The sequence below is a fragment of the Cebus imitator genome, unplaced genomic scaffold (genome assembly GCF_001604975.1).
Source record: "Cebus imitator isolate Cc_AM_T3 unplaced genomic scaffold, Cebus_imitator-1.0 Scaffold850, whole genome shotgun sequence".
In the NCBI taxonomy this organism is placed as follows: domain Eukaryota; kingdom Metazoa; phylum Chordata; class Mammalia; order Primates; family Cebidae; genus Cebus; species Cebus imitator.
Window position 1 is genome coordinate 239,787 of NW_016108165.1, and position 24,769 is coordinate 264,555.

Sequence of the window (24,769 nt, forward strand, 5' to 3'; positions counted from 1 at the left end):
TCCTAGTCTGTGGGCAATAAAAATGCGGCATCCACTCACCCTCTGTGCTTTCACTGGGAGCTGCAATCCTGAGCTGTTCCTAAATGGCCATCTTGGATCGATCCTTCCACTGTTTTGATTATTGTAGCTTTGTAGTAAGTTTTGAAATCAGAAAGCATGAGTCTTCCAACTTTGTTCTTCTTTTTCATGATTGATTTATCAGTTAAGGGTCCCTTAAGATTACATGTGAACTTTAAGGATAGGTTTTTCTATTTCTGCAAAAGATGCCACTGGAATTCTGATAGGGAAAGCTTTGAATATTCGAACTATTTTGCATAATATCATATTAATAATATTAAGTCTTCCAATACACTAACACAGATATCTTTTCATTTACTTAATGTCTCTTTTACTTTCTTTCTTATAGTTTTCAGTGTACAAGTCTTTGCCCCCTTGGTTAAATTTATTCCTAAGTATTTTGTTCTTTTTGATGATATTGTAATTGAAACTGTTTTTTGGGTTTTTTTTTTTTAATAGAACTCTCCATGCTTTGTTGAATAGAAGTAGCAAAAGTGGGTATGCTTACCTTGTTTCTGATCTTGGTCATATTTGACAGGTTTCTGCATGGATAGATGTCTTCATTTCTTTAGGGCAGTGGTTCTCAGCCAGTGGTGATTTTGACTGTCAAGGGATATTTGGCAATGTCTGGAGACATTTTTGGTTGCCACAACTTGGAGTGGAGAAGGTAGTGCTAATGGCATCTAATGGAAAAAATTCAGGGGTACTGCTATACATCCTACAATGCACAGGACAGTCCTCACAACAATGAACTATCCAGCCCCAAAAGTCAATAGTGCCACAGCTGAGAAATCCAGCTCCAGGCTAAATACCTAGAAGTAGTGTTGCTGGGTCATCAAATGCATGCTTAACTGAGTCATCAATTGTTTATTTAACTTTGTAAGATACTGCCAAAATGTTCTCCATAATGGCTATACCATTTTGTACTCCCACCAGCAATTTATGAGAGTTCCAGTTACTCCACCTCCTTTGCCAACATAGTTGGTATTACCAGTTTTTTAAAATTTTATCTCAGTGTGACTCTAGCATGTACTTCCCTAATGGTAAATGATGTTGGACATATTTTGGTGTGTTTACTTGCCATCCATATATTTTCTTTGGTAGAGTATCAGTTCGATCTTTTTGCCAATTTTTAAATCAGATGTTTGTTTTCTTACATTGAGTTTTGAGAGTTCTTTATATAGTCTGTGTACAAGTCCTCCATAGGGGCCAGGTGTGGTGGCTCATGCCTGCAATCCCAGCACTTTGGGAGGCTGAGGTGGGAGGATCATCTGAGGACAAGAGTTCGAGACCAGCCTGGCCAACATGGTGAAACCCCACCTCTACTAAAAACACAAAAATTAGCTGGGTGTGGTGGCACATGCCTGTAGTCCTAGCTATTCGGGAGGCTATCTCAGGATATACTTACCTCTCAGGTTCAAGTGATTCTCCTGCCTCAGCCCCTTGAGTAGCTGGGATTACAGGCGCATGCCACCATGCCCGGCTAATTTTTTTGTATTTTTAGTAGAGACAGGGATTCACCATGTTGGCCAGCTGGTCTCAAACTCCTGACTTCAAGTGATCATCTGCCCGAGCTTCCCAAAGTGCTGAGATTACAGGCATGAGCCACCGTGCCTGGCTCATTTATTCAGATTTTCTTTGATTTTTTTCCCTCATAATTTTTTATTTTTTACATAGATCTTATGCATGTTCTATTAGATTCCTAAGTATTTCATTTTTGGAGCTATTATAAATGGTATTTTTAAAATTTCAGCTTCCAATGACCCACTTGTGGTATACAGAAATATGATTGTCTGAGTGCAGTGGTTGACACCTGTAATCTCAGCACTTTGAGAGGCTGAGGTGAGAGAATGGCTTGAGCCCAAGAGTTCAAGACCAGCCTGGGCAACAAAGTGAGACCCTGTCTCTACGAAAATTCTATTAAAAATTAGCCACACACAGTAGCTGTGCCTATAGTCCCAGCTAATCAGGAGGCTGAGACAGGAGGATCCCTTGAGCCCAAGAGTTTGAGGTTGCTGAATTAACTTACTAATTATAGGAGATTTTTATTTTCTTCAGATTTCTTGGGATTTTTTTTTATTGGTAGAGACAAGGTCTTGCTATATTGCCCAGGCTGGTCTTGAACTTCTGAGCTCAAGCCATCCTCCCACCTCAGCTTCCTAAAGTGCTGGGATTATAGGCCTGAGCCACTGTGCCAGGTTTTAAACCAGTTTTGTATTCTCTAGATAAACTCCATTTGGTCATGGTGTATTATTCCTTGTATATATTGCAGCATTTCATCTGCTAATATTTTGTTGAGGATTTTCATGTCTGTGTTCCTAGTGGGTATTGATCTTTAGGTTTTTGTAGTGTCTTTGTGTGGTTTTGTTATTAAGGTAATGCTGGGTTCCTCAAAAAGTGTTCTCTCCCCTTCTAGTTTCTAGAACAGATCGTGTAGAAATAGTTTTATTTACTCTTTAAATTTTTGGTATAATTCAGGAGTGAAATCCTCTGGGTGAATGCAATTTCTTTAACACAAGATCATTATCTATTTGATCTTGGGTGAATTATGGTTATTTTCCTAGGAGCTTTCTAGTTTTACCTTCACATTTGGATTATATCACCTTGAATTAACTTGTGTGCTGTGAGATAGGAGTCAAGACTCATTTTTCCACATATGTTTATCTAATTTGTTGGCACCACCACTTATGTAAAATGATTATTATTTACTGACTATTCAGCAGTGCCATCTTTGCCATAAATCAAGTATCCATACATGTATGGGTTTTTATGGACTCTTAATTCTATTCTGTTGGTCTACCTGTCTATCTTAGAACAATACAAACTCCCTTATTTGCTGTAGCTTTATAAGACTCAGTATCAAGGAAAGTAAGTCCTCCTGCTTTGATTACCTTCAAGGTATTTTCAGGTTTTTTTCTTTGACTTTTCTACTCCTATAAACATTTTAGAAACAATTTGTCAATTTCTACCAAAAAAGGAGAAAAATATTGTTCTCAGCAGGAAGGGTGGTCAAAATTACTTTATTCAACATTACTGGAGGTGAAACTACATTTATTCCATTTTTAAATTTTTTAAAATCTGATGAGACACTTTGGTAGGCAAGGTAGCATGAAAAACACCTGTTACTTAAAATAAGATAAATTTTTAAATCTAAAATTCAGCTGACAAGAGGGGAAGGGAAAGGAAATCTCTGGTGCCAAAAATATTGAGAAATTACAACCCCCAAATTAATAAGAATTACAAATAATACAATCAAATATGGAAGTAGGCAGTTTTTGGAAATACAGGATTTTGAATATAAAATAAGTAGTTTTACTATATTTAAAGAAATAAATGAGAAATTGAAAGTGGATTAAGTAATAAGATACTATTAAAAATGGCCAAGTAGATTATAAAACACCATTTACAACTTGTAGAAGTAAAAATAAAGATGAAATTAGAAACTCAATGGATGAGATAAATAGACTAAGCACAAAGAGTGATTTGGTGAGCTGGAAGATAATTTATGAAGAAGTTACTAATAAATCAGAACAAGGAGTTAAAAATATATTAGGAGAATATGAAAGAAATTTGGGACATGGAAGACAGAATAAGAAAGTCAAATATTTGTATAGTCAGAGTTGTTGAAGGAGATCATAGAAAAATAGGAGAGAAGCAATAAGTCAAGGGATAATGCTGGAGTTGACCATAATTCATGAAAGGTACCATTCCTCCACAGGTACAAAGACTTACAAGGAGGTTAGTATGATAAAATATTAGTGGAGGATACATGGTGGGTGTATTTTCTTTAATTTGGCTGATTGCTTGAAAAATTTTATAATAATAAGCTTAGAAAATCCCTACAAAAGTGAAATGAATAAAGGTAAGAACAGAAACTAACAAAATAAACAACAAAATCAGAGAGGATCAATACAGCTGTAATTGGCTCTTTAAAAAGACTCAAATTTAACAAAACTAATAAAAAAGATATGAATACAAGTAAATAATATTAGGAATGAAAAATAAATAATAATTGCAAATACATGAGAGATTAACTACATAAGAGAATATTATGAACAACTCTATACAAATAAATTTGAAAAGTTTGGCAAATTCTCTGGATTAAAATAATCAAAAATTGACTCAAGTAGAAGTAGAAAACCTGAATGTTTGTGTGGCCATTAAAGACACTGAATCAGTAGGAAAATTTGTACTACAAAGGATCACAAGGCCCAAAAAATTTGACAGATAGTTTTTACCAAAAAGAAGAGACAAGTACAATCTTGTATAAACACCTACAAGGAATTGGAGAAGAGGATATTATCCAGCTTACTTTATGAGGTTAAAATAATTTTATAACAAAAGAAATAGCAATTACATAAGTAGAAAGTTGTAGGCCAGTATTACTAATGGATGCAGATTTTAAAATCCCAAAGAAGAATATGTCTAACCAAATACTTGTACACAAGTGTTCATAGAAGCATTTTTTCATAATATCCAAAAAGGGAAAACAACTCAAATGATCATCGACTGATGAATTTGTTAATAAAATGTAGTATAGCTGTACATTGGAATATTATGCAGCCATAAAAAGAAGTAAAGTACTGATACATGAAACAATACTGATACTGATACTGATACATGAAACAATGTGCATGAACCTCAGATGGAAAATTGACCACAAGCCTCCGGTTTCTCTCCATTCCCAAACAGCAAAGAAATGTGTTAAAGGCATAAACCCACAAAGATATGAAGAATTAGAGATGAAAATAGCAGTTACATATTGGATACTGGAAAGCAGGTGGATACGTAGTAAATGACTTATAAGCTCCCCCCAAAAAAATTAAATCTTAAATGTGCTGGGAGGAAGGCAAGAAGCAACTTGACTTATACTGCAGAATATCCAAAGAGTTTAGGAATTGTCCACAGTAGGTAGTTCCGAAGTAGGGCTGAAGGGAAAGTGAAAGAAGGAGTAATGGTCAAAAGCATCAGGTAAATCCCAAGATCCCTTCCCTCACTCCATGGAGGTGAACCACTGTGACTTTCCATCCCCCATCTTATAGAAAAGTTAAAGTGTAGTCTCTCTGGAGAGGGTAAAACAAAGGGTCTCTGCACTGAGGGATACTAGACGTATTTTATTTGACCATGAATACTATACTAACAACAAGGCGATTAAGTCAGTAGGCATAATGGATATGAGAACCATTCTCAAACCCTTTCCTTTACCCCTCTTTTCCAGAATGTTGACAACCAGACCTTTACAATTGAGTCTGGAGATTGGAAGATATTTCTCTGGGCTATTTGAGCAGCCCAAGTAGCAAAACCCACTTCCTAATATTGGGGGTTACTCAAGATAACCACACAATGGGATCACCCTGCAGAAAACTCCAGAGTTGACAAACACCATCCATGTACACAAAGCTTCACATTAGCTTTTTGGTCTTTCACTCATATAAGCAACAGTCAATGATTTCATGTGACATTTCAGGAAAGCTCTAGTATGAAAGATTGAGACCAAAACAGATTGGATGAAATATGAACTATGCTAGGAGGAAAAGCCTTTTTATTTATTTATTGTTTTTATTTTATTTATTTATTTATTTTTGTAAGGCAGAGCTCTATTACCGAGGCTGGAGTGCAGTGGCATGATCTTGGCTCACTGCAACCTCTGCCTCCGAGGTTCAAGCGATTTTCCTGCCTCAGCCTCCCAAGTAGCTGGGTTCCACCATGCCTGGCTGATTTTTGTATTTTTAGTAGAGACAGGGTTTCGCCATGTTGGCCAGGCTGGTATTAAACTTCTGACCTCAAGTGATCCACTCACCTTGGCCTCCCAAAGTGCTGGGATTAAAAGCGTGAGCCACCACGCCTGACCAGGAAAAGCCTTTTTAAAACTCTATTAGTACCAATATTCTTAGAGAGATGAGCTATTACAATCATTAACCAGGAATATCTATTAAGTCAACCAAGCACATTAACAGATTAAAGGAAAAAAAATCATGTTATCTTACTAGATGTGGAAAAAGCATTTGATAGAACTCAACATCTATTCATGAAAAAATCTATTAGTAAACAAGGAATAGAGGAATTTTCTTTAACCTCATAACAAATGAAAAATGAATCTAATAGAACCTATAGTAGATATCATACTCAGCACTAAAAATATCTCCTTTAAAATCAGGCTCAAAACAAAAATGATCTCTTTAGCTATTTCTATTCAGCATTGTATTTGAAGTCTCATCTAATGTTAGAGGACAAACTAAAGATACAAAAGGAGTAAGAATTAGAAAGGAAGGAAGAAGACAAAGACATAATGACAACTCAAAATAATCTACTTAGAAATAATTAGAATTAATAAGTTAGTAAAATAAATAATCACAATAAAAGATATCAAGGTTGCTGGATATAAAATCAAAATACACAATCCAGTTGAATGTCTATATAATGGTAACAAACAGAAAAAAGAATTTAAACGAAACTTCCATTTACAGTAACAAGAAACTCTAGGTATTTAGGGATAAATCTAACAAAAAACATTGTGGAGAAAATTATTAAAGCTTACTGAAAGACATTAAGGAGAATAAAATAAGTGGAAAAGTAGGCCATGTTCCTGAATAGGAAGACTCAAACTTTTAAGACATTATCTTACCAGTTCCCTAACAGAGATTTTTGAGGAACTTTGAAGCTGATTCTAAAAGGGTCAAGATTACTCAAGATATTCTGGGGTTATTCATGTCAAGTAAAAACAACAACAAAAGTGGAATGAATTGTATTTCTATTGCACCACCATATACAACACTAAAATCAGTTCAAGTGAGATTATTGCTTAAACGTGAAGCAAATTATTGCAAAACTTTATAATTTCAGGAAAAAATATAAGGAAATAAACTATGACCTCAGCATAGGGAAGGATTCCTTAAACAAAACGCAAGTGCAAGCCATACAGGAAAAGATTGACATATTACATTAAAAGTATTTCTTAGTCAAAAGAAATACCACAAAAAGAAATGAAAAGACAAGTTACAGACTGCGATGAGCTATCTGCAACATACATGACAGTAAATGATTACTCTCCAGGACATAGGAACAAGTACTAGGATAAGTAAGAAAAATACACAAATAATTCGATACAAAAATTAACCAGAAGCAAGGCAAAAAAAAAAAAAACCAAAAAAAACCTGAACAGGCAATTTACGGAAGAGAAATAAACAAATGACCCTTCAACATATGAACAGGTGCTCATTCTAATTAATAATTAGGGGAATGGAAAATCAAACCACAGTGAGATACCATTTTACCTGTCTCAGGTAGGAAAAATATTGAAGTCTGACAATACAAGTGATGGCCAGGATGGGCAGCAATAGAAGTTCTTACACACTCCTGGTACATATGTAGATTGGTTCACTCTGGAAAATAGTTTGGTGTTATTTAGTAAACTTCAAGATGCTCACATCCTATAACCCCATGATTCCATTCCCAAGTAAATGCCCTAGAAATTCTCCCACAGGTGCATGAATGCCCATGGCAGCATTGCTTATGATAGCCCCCAAACTGGGAGCAACTCAAATACCCTTTGATGGCAGAATGGTTAAATAGGTCATGCAATGGAATATCTGACCCAGTGCAAAGGAGTGACGCAAGTGAATGTGGAGTACCTAATGTTGAACTGAAGCCAACCAAAATACGTACAATGTGATTCTGTTGATATGACATTCAAAAACGTGCAAAATGAAACAGTCTGTTATTTAAGGATTCTTGCATACTCATGAAACTATATTTAAAAATAAAAGGAGTGGTAAGCACAAAATTCAAGGTAGTATTTCACCTCTTAGGAGGAGAAGGAAAGATGGTAGAGAGGAAACCGCTTCAAAGATATAGACTGGTAGCATTTCACTTCTGAAGCTGGGTCAGGAGTTTCACCTGTGTTATAACCGTTTGCATTGTGCAAGGTATTTTTAAATGTATTTGGGATGCCTTCACAAGAACTTTAATAAGTATAGTTGATCTTTTCTGGTTTTAATCTCCAACGTATCACAGGCCTATCAGATTCATGAAGCAAATTCTGTTTTGAGTGAATTTTGGCAAACTGTTTCTATGGCAATTAATGGTATGGTTTCATTGTGAAGGCCAAATTGGCTACATTCTGTTTGAAATTACAGTTCTCACTCAGATATGCAGGCTGATCGACTCACATCTCACCAGACTATTCTGTTACTGTCTGATGGCAGCTGCTTGGGTGAAGCCACAACTTGCCTTCCTTCCCTTGAGCAACCAATAGACATGATTAATCTAACTCCTGTGATGTTGGTTCCTAGGAGGAGCACCGAACAGCCAGTTCCCTGAGCAGTGGTACTCTTATGTGGACAAAGAAATTCAGCCTAGATTATTTGGCTCTGGACTTCAATTCAGCATCACCAGCCCCTGTGCAGCAGGTAGGAAAGGCTTTGCATCTGAGAACTCCCAGGTGATTCCATTTCTGCCTAGACTTTTCTGATTATCAAACCATGGATATTCTCCTTAGAAAGTGTTAAAAATGCAGACATGTATAATGAAGAATATTAAAATCAGCCCTAATCCCACCTCCCAGCGAGAATGAACTCTTGGTTTATTTCTTTCTATGGTATGCTCTTTGTGTATATACGTACAAATGTGTGTGGTATTCACACTTCAAAATTTGGACCATAAAGTTGATAGAAAAATATCTCAGGCAAAAATGAGGGGGTAGAGGACCCTCCAGGTGTAGGAACATCCTGTTTAGGCAACAATTAACAGCCTAGTTTGGCTAGAGTTTAGGGAGCAGTGGAAGGAACTGTAAGTTGGAAGTAAGGGGCCTTGAATGGTAAGTTGGGCAGCTATCCCTTTGGGTAGAACTCTCATCTGAAAAGTGGGAATCAGAAATGACAACACTGTATCAAGGGCTGTTGTGAGGATTAATTGAGTGAATACCTGTAAGTTATCATAGCTGGGAATTAATATCACCCTACTGTACAGTGTAAGGGAGTGCATGGGAAGCAATGGGGGACTTTTCTGCTCTTTTGCTGAAGTAACTCCTACTTCTTTTCCACATTTAGTATCATTGCAAAAACCTGATATGAGACTGAGAAGGGTCAGAAGGGTGGGAGTGATAAGAAAGGAGCATTAGTCAGTTTGGTAGACTATGTACTCGAAACAAACAACCCCCAAATCTCTTTTGCTTTCAACACAAAGGCTCTTTTATTGCAGGCCAGAGCCTTTGTGTTCCAGGTCATCTTCAGTCCAGGGCCCAGGCAAGAGAAGCAGCCCCCATCTGAGATGTGCTGAACTCTGACAGAGGAAAAAGAGAGATTGCAGAATCACAGAATACCTCTTTTCTCATTAGTATTGGAACATATCACTTTCTTTTTGTTGTTGTTGTTTTGTTTTCTTGAGACAAGGTCTCACTCTGTCACACAGGCTGAAGTGCAGTGGCATGGTTAAAGCTCACTGCAGCCTTGATATCCTGGGTTCAAGGGATCCTCCTATCTCAGCCTCCCAAGTAGCTGGGACTACAGTTGTGTACCATCACCCCAAGCTGTTTTTTATTTTTATAGAGATGGGGTCATGCTTTGTGGCCCAGGCTGGTCTTGATCTCCTGGGCTTAAGTGATCCTCCTGCCTTGGCCTCTATATTAGTTCATTCTCATTCTGCCACGAAGAAATACCTGAGATGGGGTAATTTGTAAAGGAAAGAGGTTTAATTGACTCACAGTTCAGCATGGCTGGGAAAGCCTCTGGAAACTTAAAATCATGGTGGAAAGGGAAGCAAACATATCGTTCTTCACATGGTGGCAGGAGGAGAAGTGCAGAGTGAAGGGGGGAAAAGCCCCATCAGATCTCCTGAGAACTCACTCACTATCATGAGAACAGCATGAGGGTAACTGCCCCATGATTCTATTACCTCTTATCAAGTCCCTCCCAGGGAACATGGGGATTATGGGAACTACAATTCAAGATAAGATTTGGGTGGGGGCACAGCCAAACCATATCAGCCTCCCAAAGTGCTGGAATTACATGCACATGCCACCATGCCCAGCTGTGTCACTTCCACTCACATTATATTGGTCAAAGCAAGTCAAGTGGCTAGAGCAAAATTGAGGAAAGCAGAGGCATTCAGGCACACATACAAAGTATAAAGCTTCCACACACAGGAAAGAGCAACAAATATTTAACAATGTAATTGAATGCAAAAGGGTAAACATTTTCCTGACATTTTAAGTTACATGTAATGAAAGCCTTTTTGTTCTCCTTCAGAAACTTCTCCTTTCAGAAGAACAAAGAGTAGACTATGTTCAAGTGGATGAGCAGAAGACACAGGCTCTCCAGAGCACAAAACAGGAGTGGACGGATGAAAGGCAATCCAAAGTATGAGAGGTGCAGGCTTGCACCATGTGTGAAACAGGGAAGTTTGGAGCTCAGTTTGAGGCGTTTTGTTTTGTTTTGTTTTTTCTACTAAAAACATACTGATGGTCAACACAGGTTTAAAACCAAGAGAGAATATGTAGTTTTCAAGGTCTTGGCCATAACCTTTAGGAAAGACCTGTTTACACATTGAAGGAAGAAAAGAAGGAAGCAGTTGCCTTCTGGAGGGGGCTCTGAGAGAATCTAGCCTCTCCCCTGCCCTATCAGAGTGAGTGTTGCCACCAACAGGATTATATTGTTTGCTTCTAATACCTGAAATTCTGACCTCTCTCCTGTGCTTCGATAAGAATGATAAATAATCCTAGCAAAGGGGCATCTGGAGACCATCTTGTTCCAGACTCTGAAGACAGTTGAGGAGATTGAGCCCAGTAATGGTGGCAGAATCTTACTCCAAAGACTTCAGCAGACTAGTCACTGCAATCCCCAAAGAAAGGCAAGTGACAGGGGCAATGGATCTCAGACTCTGAGATAAGTATATCAGATGACACTGGTGGCTCTAAGGACATTGCAATTAAGCAGCTACCTGTAGCCAGGGATTCTGCTGCTCTTGGCTTTTTCCCATGCATTGTCTAATCTCTTCTCTGAAAGAACTTGTAAGATAGGCATGGAAGAGACCATTGTTGCCACTTTGAAGGAAAGAACACTGAGAACTAGAGGAGGGAATGCTTTGTCCAAGATTACTCACAAAGCCGAGACCCAGAGTCAGGCTTAGAATACAGTTGGCCAGGCTGCCAATTGCAAGCTCATTCCACTACCTCATACTTCCTCTGAGGATTTTGACAAAATGTATCAATTGGGTGAGCCTTGGAGACGTGTGGGAGACACATGCAGACACAAGATGAGTACTCATCCTCTCTCTCTTTCATAGGGATCTGAACAGGTGCTTTGATACTTGAAAGGTATGCATGTCAAGTGAGCGTTTCTTTGTGCAATGTTCAACTGGAATTCTATCTTCAGTAGTTACAATTAGAAATACCTACTGATTGTCAGTCTGAAGGCCATTCTCATAGTCCCTTATGCAGTGTGCTTCCCTGTGAGCTGGCTAATGCTAGCAGATGAATTTTTACGGCCTTGGGGAAGGCATAGGTTGTCCCTGGCTATCATATGATGGATCCAAGCTTTGGAGTGATAGATAAAAGTGACCAGGAAGAAACCTGTGGATTCCATTCTTAGGTTTCCTAGCCAGTTGCTCCCTTCTGCTTGAGAAGTGACTAGGTACTGAGAGTACAAACACTCTCACTTCATAATGAGGGCATCATGTCACCCTTTCCTTCACAGATCCTGGGGTAGAGGAGACTCAGAATGAAGGTGTCAGTTGGACATGAAGTGCTATTTAATGCCCATTCTTGATCCTTCTGAGCACCTACAGCTGGGAACTAAGCAGATACTGTGACTGCGTTCTCTATGAGGATAGATCAGATTGGCAGTAAGGCCCATGATAGTCAGTGCAGCTGGGGCAGTTGTAGACTTTGCTACAGGGTTTCAGAGTTTCCAGTCACCTCGCAGGCAGGTAAATGCCAAAGTCTTAGTTTTTCAGACCATACAAGAACTCATTTTGATTTCCAAAGAAGCAGGCTCTGGTGACATTATTTTCTTACTTGGACTAAGTGGGGGACATTTTACAGTATTTTAACCGAGTTCAGGGTACTCAGTGAGCCTGGACAGAGCAAGGAGTGGGCTCCGCACTCCCAAAGTCTGCGGCCAGCTATGCATCACTAAACACAACCAGAGCCTGTGAGGAGCTGCCTTCTTCCTCATGTGACTTGCAAAGAGTCTCAGGCAAGAAACCAGGGCTTCAGACTGCCAGTTCCCATGGAGGGTAGTTTCCCCCTGTGTGGAGCACTTGTGTTAGGATCATTGATTATCTGACAAAGGCTGGCGCAGAAAAAATTGTAGGCCCAAGTGCCAAGAACCACACCAGATTGTAGATAGAAAAGAACAGCTGAAATTATGTCAGTAGTGAAATGTCACTCAATTGAACCCCACAAAAAAGAAAAGAACTCTGTTACTACAAAACATTTCTAAAAACGTATTTATAGCATGAGGAACTACACACATGGGTAGTGTGACCTGTTACTTAAAAACGGAATGCTCTGAATAGGCACTCTCTACATTAAAGGTATGGAAGGTGATAGGGGTCAGAATTCTAAAAATTTAATTTTAAAAAAGGCGACTCACCCCTCATTTCCAGGGTGTATGCAATTATGTCCTGCTTTGATAAAACTGCTAGAGGATGGCTGTGCAAAAGCCTAAAGATTTAAGGAAACGAAGTACAGGTAGTTTTTGAGCTGACAGCAGCAAAGCCACCATGAGTCAAAATATTGGTTTTGTTGGAGATGATCAATGTGTGTGTGTGTTTCTGACCAAGGGCCTGATGTTTGTTACAGAAATGATCCCAGACACCTACGAGATGTGGGAATCAGCATTGTTATGCAATTAACCCCATATTGTTTTCTGTAGTTCCTTTTGTTTCATTTTCTTCTGTCTTGTTAGAAAATTCCTCCCAATCAGGGGTTGTCCAGTGCAGGACAGGGTACCCAAGAGTCTCAAGCCTGCAAGTCCAGAAGGTGACAAACCCAGGAGCACTTGGAGTTAAGCTTTCCTTGGGGAAGAAGAGCCTTGAGGTCCAGCACACAGTGTGGCTATAAAGGCATGAAGCGACCCACCCACTGTACAGTCCGCTTCACAGCATCAGCCAAGTCATGACCTTTAGGTCTGAGTTGAAACTGAAGGTTCTCCTCAGGCCTGGCTTTTTCCTCAGTCCCTGTTCATACCACCTCTGCACCCACAATCACACTGATTTTTCAAATTCATTTTGTTTTTACAATTTCATTTCTGGCATTAATAAAAGTCTTATAAGGAAGAATGATGACTTAAGTTCTTTTTTATTTAAGTGATGACATCCAATATAAATAAAGAACATATTTTGAAAGCTGACTATTTGAAAATGGACTTCATAACCATTTTTAAGTTGAAGTACAACAAACCTAACCTGACTCACGTGCAGTGGCCTACATGCATGTTATTTCACTGCAAACAGTTGAGCATATGGCTGTAATTAGCCAAACCACATCTTGTCATTTTCTTTACTTCTTCATTGGAAACTAGCTTCAATAATTAGCAGTAAAATCAACTGCTCACCCTGTCACCATGTATAACATGACCTTCGTGATTGCTTGTATAAGAAGGCAACTACCATAGGCCTGCCTCTCCCTAGAAGGGGTCTCTTGCCACCACCTCCCTTTTCTCCATAGCTGAGTCTCCCAGATGTCCTGGGTGCTGAGTCAGTGGCATCTCTAGGCCATGGATCAAGGAAGGGACAAAGTAGGGGGGGCTGGCTCAGGTTTGGGGGAAAGAGGCCAAAGGCATAGAGAGAACAGGCCTGGGGGATCCCAGGGCCGAGAGAAAGGAGGAAAAACCACATTAAATTCCTCACCCCTGGTGAAGTATGAGGCCAATCATGAACACTTTTTCCCTACACACACACTCTGGACCAAGTCTCTGACCCAGAAAGCAGCAGGTTGGCCCAACCTCACATACATGGGCACTTTATCTATAACAGAGTGGGCACTGGAGAGCCGCGGGGACTGGATGGTTGTGCAGGGTGATCAGGTGGACAAAATGATGCAGATGGATAAAAATGAACCTTGACCCCACTCTGCTGCTACACACAAACACAGATTCCAGGGAAATCTGTGGAACAATAAACTCTACGAGTTCCCTGTGCTTTAGAGGAGCCATTTTGCTTGTAAGCACTGTTGTCTGGTCTTTGTTTCATGGTCAAAGAACAAAACCAAATTGTTTTATATTTGTGTTTGTCTGAAATTTTGGATTTCAACTTTTTGTTCTTCAATTTGAGGCTTTTAATTCATTTTCATACTCTATGATGATAGAAGTCAGAATAATGGTTACCTCCATTGGGGAGATTATTTTTGATCATAAAGGGGCATAGGAGAACTTTCTGGAATTATGGAAATGCTCTACATCTCAATCTGGGTAGTGGTTACATGGATGTACACATATGTAAAAATTTATAAATCTATAAATTTAATATTTGTACATTTTGCTATATGTAAATTCTACCTCAACAAACATGTTACCGTGGAGGGAAAAAAGACTCCAGGGGCATTAGAAAGTTAATGAAAAAACACAACTGTAGGAAGTATTAAAAAAACCTACAGAAAAACTTTTATTATCTTGGTTGTGGAAGACCTTTAGCAGCAAGGCACAAAAGACAGAAGCAAGAAAAGAAATATTTATTCCATTGACAATTCCATTCAATTCAACAAATATTTAATGATCATCTGCTACATAAGAGGTATTCATATGAGCAAGAGAAACACAGACATCTTTCCTTAAGCTCATATTCTGGCAGGATGTGGTAGGCAGTGTTGGTGTCCTGCCCACATCCTCTGGCACCCCTTTCTCTGATTCAATGTGCTCTTACTTCTGAAGCCTAGACCCCTGGAAGGTCTTCTCAGAGGATAGCCCATCCGCTCCTGGAGCTGCTTTACCTGCAAGAGCAGAGAGCTGGAAATGGCTCGGAATTCACTTTCCCTACCCTGTGGAACCTGCCTGAATCTTTCCTCCCTCTGGGGTTGCACCCTTGCTTGGATTCTTCTACTTTTTTGTCCTGCTTCCCCCACTGGGGGTTCTCAGCCTTTGGGGTACCCAATTTTCATACATTGCCTTCTTGAAAAATTGTTGCAACAATATTTTCTGTCTTGCTTGCTCTTTCAGCATCTAGCCACTCCCAATTAAGAGGTGGAGTCTATGTCCCATCATGTAGAATTTGGGTAGTGATGCCTTGACCAACGGTACACAGCAGAGGGGACTCTGACTTCTGAGGCCAGATCATACAAGATGATCCATCTTCCACCTGGTACTCCCTGCCTCTCTCTCTCTCTTTCTCTCTCTCTTTCTCTCTCTCTCTCTATATATATATATATATATACACACACACACACACACACATCCTTGGAATCCAGCCATCATGCTGAGAGGAAACACAGACCACATGGAAAGGAACCAAGCTGCTTGGCCCTCAGACTCTTCTGAATGTTCCTAGCTGGCAGCCAGCACAAAACTTCCCCTCTGTGTAAGACATCTTGGATGCAGATTCTTCCAGCCTTCGGTTTAGCCACACTAGCTGCTGCCACATGGAGCAGGCATGAGCCTTACTCCCAGTGACTGCCCAAACTGGAGACACAAATGATCATCGTTGTTTTAAGTTACTAAGTTTGGGGGTGGTTTGTTACATCACAACAGTTACTAGATCACCAACTGAAGACAGGGGTGAGACAGGAAATACAAAACAAATCGGTACATTACACTGTATTTTAGAAGGTGGCAAGTAGTATGACCAAAAGGAAAAGGGCAGTGAATTGGTTGCACATTGGTCTGTGAGGGGGCCAGTTGCATGATGAAGTAGGGTGAGGAGATGAAAATTTAGAAGACTTAAAGGAGATAAAGGAGCCAGACATGAGAGTGCCTGGTGGCATCCTACAACCTGAGCCAGTGAGGACCCTCACAGGTCAGAGAGGAGCAGCGGCTGGCTCTGTCGTCCATCCGACGCTGCTGCTGGTAAAGGATGGTGACTTGCAGAATGCTCGCTGGGTCTGGCGAGGGTCATGGGGGCCTGGCAAGGGAGGCTTGCGCTAGGAGGGAATCGGGAAGGGGAATCCTGCACCACTCTAGAGAGGGATCACAGTCTAGCTGTGGAGAGGAAGAGAAGAAAGTGTTGTCGTCAGAGGGGAATTTCAGGTTGAGGAGAAGCTGGTGGGCTTGTTCAGAGTTGAGAGATTTCAACCCTGAGCTGCACACAGGGTCTGCAGAGGAGGACAGACAGGTGAGATGCATGGAGGCGAGAGCCCATCTGGGAAGTGGGAGCTTTGCACAGGAGGAACTGGCCCCTTTTTCAGAGCTCAGCTTCAGGGGAGCTCTCTCCCCCAGATATTCATGGCTCTGGACCGATAGGCCTCTTGTCAGAAGCATAAGTTGTGGCAGAAGCTGAAACAGATCATCAACCTCGTGTCCAGCAACGGCTAAGGAGGGGGGGGGAAGTACTGAAATCATGACTCTTATCAATGTTTCCTTCCTATATACTGTGGTTCTCTTGTTTGTTGTGTGTATTTTTATACTTGTTATGTCTCTTGTTACAATTTGTTGACTTAAAGTCTATTTTGTCCCATAGTAGCATAGCTACCTTAGATCTCTTTGATATAAAGTGAGTCTTATAGACAGTATATTGTTTAGGCATATTTTAAATCCATTCTGTCAACCTCTGTCTTTTGATTAAAGAGTTTTCATTAATTAGCATTTAAGTGATTATTAATCAGAAATGTTTTATTTGTGCCATTTTGCTATTTGTTTTCTGTGCATCTTGTATCTTTGTTTTTCATTTCCTCCACTACTGCCTTCTTTTGTTTTTAATTGATTGCTACAGTGTATCATTTTCTTTCTCCTTCATTTCCCTGATAACCTACAGGTCACATTTGACAGGCTTCCAAATTAACCCACCTGGGGGAGGTCCTATGATTGATGGTTTACATCCTGTGTCTGAATTTGAAATTCTTATCATGAGTCCTTCAAGTTACATCTTGAGTCCCTCAAACTGCTGATGTACTTGTTAATATGGTAACCTACTGACACTGAAAATGACACTGATTTGTTTCTAAATCATGAAGTTTTGCTGATTTGTTTCTGAATAATGAAGTTTTACTGATTGTCTTGCATGTAGACATTTTAGCCTATATGTTGAGATCTGTATATATTGATTTTACCCTTTGTATTGTACCCTTCAAAGAAAAGGAGAAGTCTAATATGAGTAGTCACCCTCCCTTCTTCTACAGTTTCCCATAAAAGCTTTCCAATTTGTAGCAGACTGTTTGTTGGTGTGTCTTCCCAGGTCAGTCATCACAAGCTTTTATCAAATTATTTCTGCTTCAACAGCTTTAAGTTTGGTCAACACACTTTATATATGTTTCTAGTTATTTTCTTAGTGGTGACATGAGATTACAATTTACATGTTAACGTTATAATAATGTAGTTTTATGTAATACCAGTTTAACTTCAATAGTTTACGAAAATTTGCTTCACCCCTCCCATTTATGTTATTGTCACAACCTCCATCTTTCTACATTTTATGCATTAATGTAAATATATTTATGCTTTTTTATTTTAAAACACGTGGGAAAAAAGAGGAGTTACAAAGCGAAGATACATTAATAATGACATTTATGTTTACCTATATAGCTACTTTCACCAGTGTTCCTTTTTTCTTTATATGGCTTTGAATCACTGTGCCATGTCTTTCCATTTCATCATAAAGGACTCCTTCTAGCATTTCTTGTAGGGCAGGACTACTAGTGGTTACCTCTATCAGCTTTTATATTTTTTGTGAATGTCTTAATTTCTACTTTCAACTTTGGTAGAGGATTCTTTGTTTTGCTTGCTCAAATCTGCTTTTGAAACCCTTTAATAAATTTTTTATTTCCATTCTTGCACTTTTCAGCACCAGAATATCTATTTGGTTCCTTTTTAAAAAATAATTTCTACCTCTTTATTGACATTCTCTGTTGATAGCATTCTTGTGGTTTCCTTTAGTTCTTCAGCAACAGTTTCCTCAGCTCCTTGACCAAATTTAGAACAGTTGATTTAGTTTTTGTCTAGTTAGCTTTATGTCTCTCTGCTTCCTTAGGAATAGTTTCTGTTCATTTTTTCGATATGAATGGACAATACTTTCTTGTTTATTTCCATGCATCATTATTTTTTGCTTGAAATTTGACTATTCTTAATATTACAATGTGGTATTATGAAAATCAGATTCTTCTTTCTTTCATTGTATTTTTTTGTCGTGTGTGATCTCTAAAGTTTCCGTTAATTTAGCTTATGGTCGGCTGGTGGTTTGACAGACATTTTTCAAATGCCTGACGCTAAACAAAAACAATTCCTCTTTCAGTTTTCACAAAATGCCTGTGTTTGGGCACTCCTTCGACACTTAGTCTGTTAACAACTCTCTATAGCCTTCAATTCCTGCTTGTGCAGGGCCTTATGATCTGCCAAAGGTGAAAGTTTATCTTCTTCTTTGGTCCAGCCCTGGGCACATGTGGCATTTTAAATTCCCTGTTATTCGTGGAAGTTTTTCAAAGCCCTTATTGCACAAAGTAATTCTCTTCTCACCTTTTCGTCAAAGGCTTTCAGTGTGTCTATTGTTAGACCCAACAGTCATCTTTTGCTGCAAGAAAGATCAGTTTGTTCATTTTTCTTTTAATGTGGTCCACCAATGCCCTCTACATAGGTGCTTTTCCACCCTGAGAGAATTCCAAGTTATTTGAAATAAATGTAAGAACCTCCTGTCAGCCCTTCAAGAAATCCCTAGACATCGTCAAATGAACATAATTTCTTGGGAGCAAGGTCCACTATACTCCTTCTGGAACCAAGTATCTCATCCAGAAGTATCAGCCGTCATCTTCAAAACCACAACTGCCCCAGGGAGAGAGGTAAGGTAAAGTTAAAGCACCACAAAGCTCCCCTAAAATGTGAACTCACCTTTTTGTTGATTCGACATTCGCTTGGTTAAGCTTTGTTTGGTTCTAGCCTCAGTTCTAGTTGTTGATTAAGGTGTGTTTGGTTCTAGGCTCAGTTGCTGTAAACTTTGACTATTTTTTAGAGATCTGATAAATGATTCAACTTTTGCTCCTTTTTAGTGTTTGCATAGAGGAATGAGACCTTGAATCCCCCTGTGCTGACACTTTAACGGATATCATGTCTGGGCTTTCTTTTTAAAGTAGAGGGAAAATATTAGACCAGAAAGTGGCTGTGTGGTTGGTGGGGTGAGAAACTGACCCCAGTTCCTGCCCCTGAGGTATACGGGGTGTGAGAAAAAGAGAAATGTCTTCCTTGGAAAGGGATTTGAGAAGGCAATGTCCTCAGGAACAGAGCCAAGCTTCCATGAGTCTGCAGGGTAGAGGAGCACCGTGAGAAGAGATTGCCTACACATTTTGAGTTCCAGTGAAGGTGTTGAGGTGTGCACGGGATGTTTAGGTGGGGCGACAGAGTTGGGGGAAAGGATATTCAGTCTTTGGTGCTTGAGATTAAGCTTTGTCTGGTTCTAGCCTCGGTAAGCAGATTTCACAGGTGCAGCGTGGTATCTGTTAGACATACAGTACACTCTTTCTCCTATCATCAATTAGTGTACTGAATTTCATGAATATGTGTCAAACCATCAAGCCTTCTTACATTGCTATCCTTCACAGCTGGAGAAAGGTCTGGTCTTGGTGAAAGGACCTTCTGCATCTGAGCAAAGATGCCTTGTCTTTCCCTCCCCTTTCTCAGTTTCTTAACCCTCCACACACAAAGCCACCTTCTGGCCTAATATTTTCTCTCTACTTTGTAGGAGGGACTGTTCACAAGATGGATCTGACAGGTGTCCAGCTGGGCCCTGCATTTCTGCCATCATCTCATTCATATAGTCATTCAACTGACACCCCCTGAGTGACTCTCAAGTGCCAGGCCCTGGGGAGGCAGCTTGTGTGTCTGTCTGGTGACTTAATCTTCCATTCATTGTGTATATCTTTCGTAACACCTCTCAAACCCTGCTTGTCCTCTGAAGTTTTACTACCAGCCCTGTCAGTGTGAATGGATCATAACAAGTCATCGAGTATGGTCTTTCGTGCTGCCCACCGTTTTGAATGATGTTAATGTATTGACTCCCTTAACTGCCACACAACCCTGTGCCGGGGTGCCATAATCATCCCCATTTCCTTGGTGAGGCAGTGAAGGCTCCACAAAGCGATGGCATTCTCACCTCCTTCTCATATAGGAACTATGTTCTGCATGAAACTAAAGAGGCTCCTTTCCTATCTTTAAAGAACAAAAGCTGGGGACATGGATGAAGCTGGAAACTATCATTCTCAGCAAACTAACACAAGAACAGAAAACCAAACACCACATGTTCTCACTCATAAGTGGGAGTTTGAACAATGAGAACACATAGACACAGGGAGGGGAAAATCACACACTGGGGCCTGTCGGGTGGTGGGGGCCTAGAGGAGGGACAGCACTGGGAGAAATGCCGAATGTAGATGCAGTGAGCCACCATAGCACGTGTATACCTATGTAACAAATCTGCCCGTCCGGCACATGTACCCAGGAACTTAAAGTACTGTGTAAGAATAAAAAAAAGAACAAAACCTGCCATGAGGTGCTGCTGTCACTAGGGGGCTGTAGAGGCATGGACTGCGACTTAATTGCACGCAAGGCTTGTAAGCCACCTGGAGGGAAACACAGGTGGCCCTTCACGACTCCCCTGTGGGTGGTGGTGTGTCTTTATGGTTTCCAAGTCATGCACTTGCTTGGAGACTTCACAAAGGACATTCCTAAATGAAGATCTGCTTAGTGACTTCACAAAGGACATTCCTAAATGAAGAGAATGGATCCACGACCCTTTCTAGACACACACATGGATAGTGGTAACAGTGGTGTGGCCAAGTGCCTTTCCAGCGACAGACACGACAGTGGTTCATCCCAGGTGCTGCTCTACACGATGGCCTTGATGGCCTCCCATGGAGTGGTGGGGTCCATGTCCCTTCCCCTGGAATCTGGGTGGGCCTATGGCTGCTTCCAGTGGTAGAGTTTAGTGGGAATGATGGTGTGAGGCTCAGTCATGAAAGGCAGTGCAGCTTCTAGATTGTTCCCTGGTAAACATATTCTGGGAGACCCCAAGCTGCCTATGAGAAGTCAGCATTCCCTGGGGCTGCTATGCTGTGAGCAAGCCGAGCTGCATGCAGAGGCCACGTTGGGATGCTGTAGTCAACAGGGCCCAGACTTGGAGTCCTCCCAGCCAGACAGGAGACATGCCAGTCAATGATCCCTCAGACCACTGCACCCTCCACCTGCCTGAGCCTGCCCAGCTGAAGCTGCAGGCAGCAGGAAGCAGAGATACCACAGCCCACTGTCCCCTGCCTCAATTCCTGACCTGTTGAATCTGCATTACCCACCTGTGGCTGTTTTAAGCCACCTCGTTGGGATAATTTCTTATGCAACCACCGTAAAAGGAATAAATGGCAATGGCTAACATTCACACAGCACTGACTTTGTACGGGTACTTAACCGAAGCATTTCACCTCCATTAATTCAATAACCTCTCATGACAAGTTGGCAGGACTCTTACCATCCCCAGTCCCCAGAGCTGGCAAGTGATTGGTCAAAAGTCACAAAGCTGTTACCGGGATGCACCACAACCAAATCCTGGAAGATGAACTCCGGAGCCCATCCTCTTAGTCACAGCGTAACTTACCCTGGGTAGCAATGAAATCACGGGGTCAGAGGGCAATGGCAAGGAATGGATTTAAGGGATTTCAGTTTTTATTTAGGAAATGTGCTAAGGGACCTTAGAGAGACAAACATAAAACTCCACCCCCAAACCTGAAAGAATGAGTAGCAGCACCTTACTAACGCAAAGGGACATCTTTCAGACACTCAGTGCCCCTGTCCAAACCACCCAAGCTTCTAAGCCAGTGGCAGTATGTCTTGAGGCAGCAAACAAAACACATTAACAGAAAGACTAGAAGCAATTTGAATGTAAATCATAGTTATTATGTACAACAGCCTCCAAGAAGTTGAAGCTTTTACTTTGGGGATATGATGCTCGATTGCATTCAATAAATTGCCCTTCATGGCCACCTCCTGCTGTCCTGCATGCACGACTCCACATGAACAGGAAAGAAAGGGAAACTGAGAGTAGGCCACATCTACAGTAGGAATGCACATGAGAAAGACAGAGCTAGTGTAGGACATGAGACGACAAGTCAGAGGCAGTAGGGAAGGGCTAGCACACGGCACAGCACAAGCTGGGACTGAACAGTCTTTCCTGACCCCTGCCCAGCACGGTTCAATGGCTCCTTATTGCCCCAAGTTTCTCACATGTATGTGGATATACATATACACACTTGCCTTCACTGGTTTTTCATTCTAAAACTAACAAGTGCTTGCCATAAAAAAACATTCCACAATACAAAAGCCTGTAAGTCAAAAAGTGTAAAGCACAGAAATTCCTTTTTTCCCAGTCCCACCCTGTGGTAGACAGAATTGCAGGTGTCCCCCAAGATCCCCATTCCTGTTATGCACACCCTTTAAAATGCCCTTCCTTTGGGGACAGAAGGGAGCTGTGACTAAGATGGTATATCACTCCTGCCAGTGGATTATGTACTTGGCAAAGGTGAAAAGATTTTGCAGATGGAATTAAGGTACCTATTCAATTTGGCTTTGGGTTCATCCAAGGGGAGATTATTCTGGGCGCCCTGACCAAGCCAAGAGATTTTTTTAAAGGAGACTAGGAAAACCTTGTGCTCAGACACCTTCTGTCTTGCTGGCCTTGAAGACCGAGCCACCATGACTTCTAAAGCTTCAAAGACATGAACTCTGGCAACCAACACTTAAGTTTAGAAGAGGACACCGCAATTCAGATGGTATCTCACTGACCAACCCTTAGATTTTAGCCTTGGCCTCCCAAAGTTCTGGGATTACAGGCATGAGCCACCACACTCGGCCTATTTTGAGTTAAATTTTGAACGTGCTGTGAGGTAGGGGGTCCAACATCATTCTTCCACGTGAGGGAGGATACGCAGTTGTCTCAGTAGCACTTGTTGGAGACAGTATTCTTTTCCCTATTAGATAGCATTAGATAATAACATCATATTAACAGGGCAAGATTGAACAGAGAGAGGAGCCAAGCTGGAATGCAGAAGCTTGGAGGAAACTGCCTTCAGATAACAGATCTCAAGCAGTGCTTCACTCACCTTCCTGCACCTTTACCACATTGGTTTCCTCTTTGGATCTTTATAAACTACATCAGGAAAGTGGAATCAAAATCCCCCTGATCAGGCCACATTGAACAGAATTTATCACAGCGGGATGCTGAGAGTCATGCAAGCCAGGAAAAGGCTCTTTTGGAAAAGTTAATTTTAATATTTCCCAGTGCCTTACATTTTATTGGGAATTGTGTTTAGTTGGATACACAGTTTATCAAATGTCTAATCTTGTAAATTATTTCATAATTCATGAAACTGGTGGGCAGTAACATAGTTCTTATGGGAAAGTCTATAAAATGTGAATTTTAATAAGTCAAAAATTTTACAGCATAGTATTATGTTATCACAGAGAACTTAGTTTTTGCTTTGATCATGCTGGGTTTTTCATTGTCACGATGGTCCTGAAAAAGAGCTTAGTTGTGTGAAAGCTAGACAAAGATACATGAATACTGACTCAGTTTTTGCTGCAAACAAATCATTCCAAAAGTTAATGGCTTTGAGTCAGCATTAGTTAGTGGTCTCAATTGTTGAATTGGCTGGGCAATTTTTCTAGTACAGGCTAACTGGCTGGGGCTGGCTGATCTAGAACTTCTTAGTGCACCCTACTGGGTTAGCTCTCATAAGTGAGCTGGCTGCCTCTTTTCTCCACACATCTGTCATCCTGTAGAAGGTTAGCCCGACTCGATCACTTAGTCACCAAAGGCTCCCCGGTGGTGAGAGAGGGCGAAGCACTAGGTGAGAGTGCTTCCAAAGTCTCTGCTTGCAGCAAGTGTGCTATGTCCCTTTTGCCAGTGCAAGTCACGAGGGTGAGCCCATAGCTTCACCTCACATCGGGAGGAACAACCAGCAAAGTCACTTTGCAAAGGCATATCCAAGGGTAGGAGGAATTTATGGTCCCTTTGCAAACCACCACAGTGACTCTTATGGTTTCTTGTCTTTATCATTTTATAGCCCTGTCTTATTTTGTAGTTTACCAGTATCCTTTTCTTGGAAAGTTCAAATTGGGCACTTCTGCATTTGTGTTTTTCAAAGGTGAACGTTTTGCTAATTGGACTTAACATAGGAATTTTACTTTTTCATTTATAATTAGATAAAATCCCTAGATTTTGCTATTCTGAGATGGTAGCAGAGCTCTGAATGGCTTTTGAAGATGCGGAAAACCTACTTATCAAACTTCCATGAAAGTCTTGAGACAGTCAATATTTTGTGCAGTTCTCAAATAGGCAATAAATGTAAATGTTAAAAACGTTGAATGCTGTGGGCATATCAACAAATGTGATTCATGTGGAATTACTATGATTTATAAGGAATCTGTCCTGCTAGTCATTACTCATCTCCTGAAGTTTATGTGATTGTGTTGCTTTATGATAGTAGTAACTGCAGATTCGTTGTTGACATTGATTGCCCTATGAAGATTTGCCACTTGCCTTTACATTATATTAAAATAATCACCAGGCAAAATAAGATATGTGTCTTACCTATTTTCTC

General features: G+C 40.5%; 1 protein-coding gene across 3 annotated transcripts in view; it reads left to right on the forward strand.

Moving 5' to 3' along the window:
* GAB3 (GRB2 associated binding protein 3) overlaps positions 1-13,332 on the forward strand; it is an 80,154-nt gene extending 66,822 nt beyond the window's left edge. For all 3 annotated transcript variants that reach the window (XM_017520549.2, XM_017520550.2, XM_017520548.2), the window contains exons 9-10: positions 8,349-8,465; positions 10,302-13,332. In XM_017520549.2, the coding sequence (XP_017376038.1) occupies positions 8,349-8,465; positions 10,302-10,418 (234 nt within the window). In that variant the 3' untranslated portion in view covers positions 10,419-13,332. The remainder of the gene's footprint in view (positions 1-8,348; positions 8,466-10,301) is intronic.
* Positions 13,333-24,769: the final 11,437 nt, after the last annotated feature.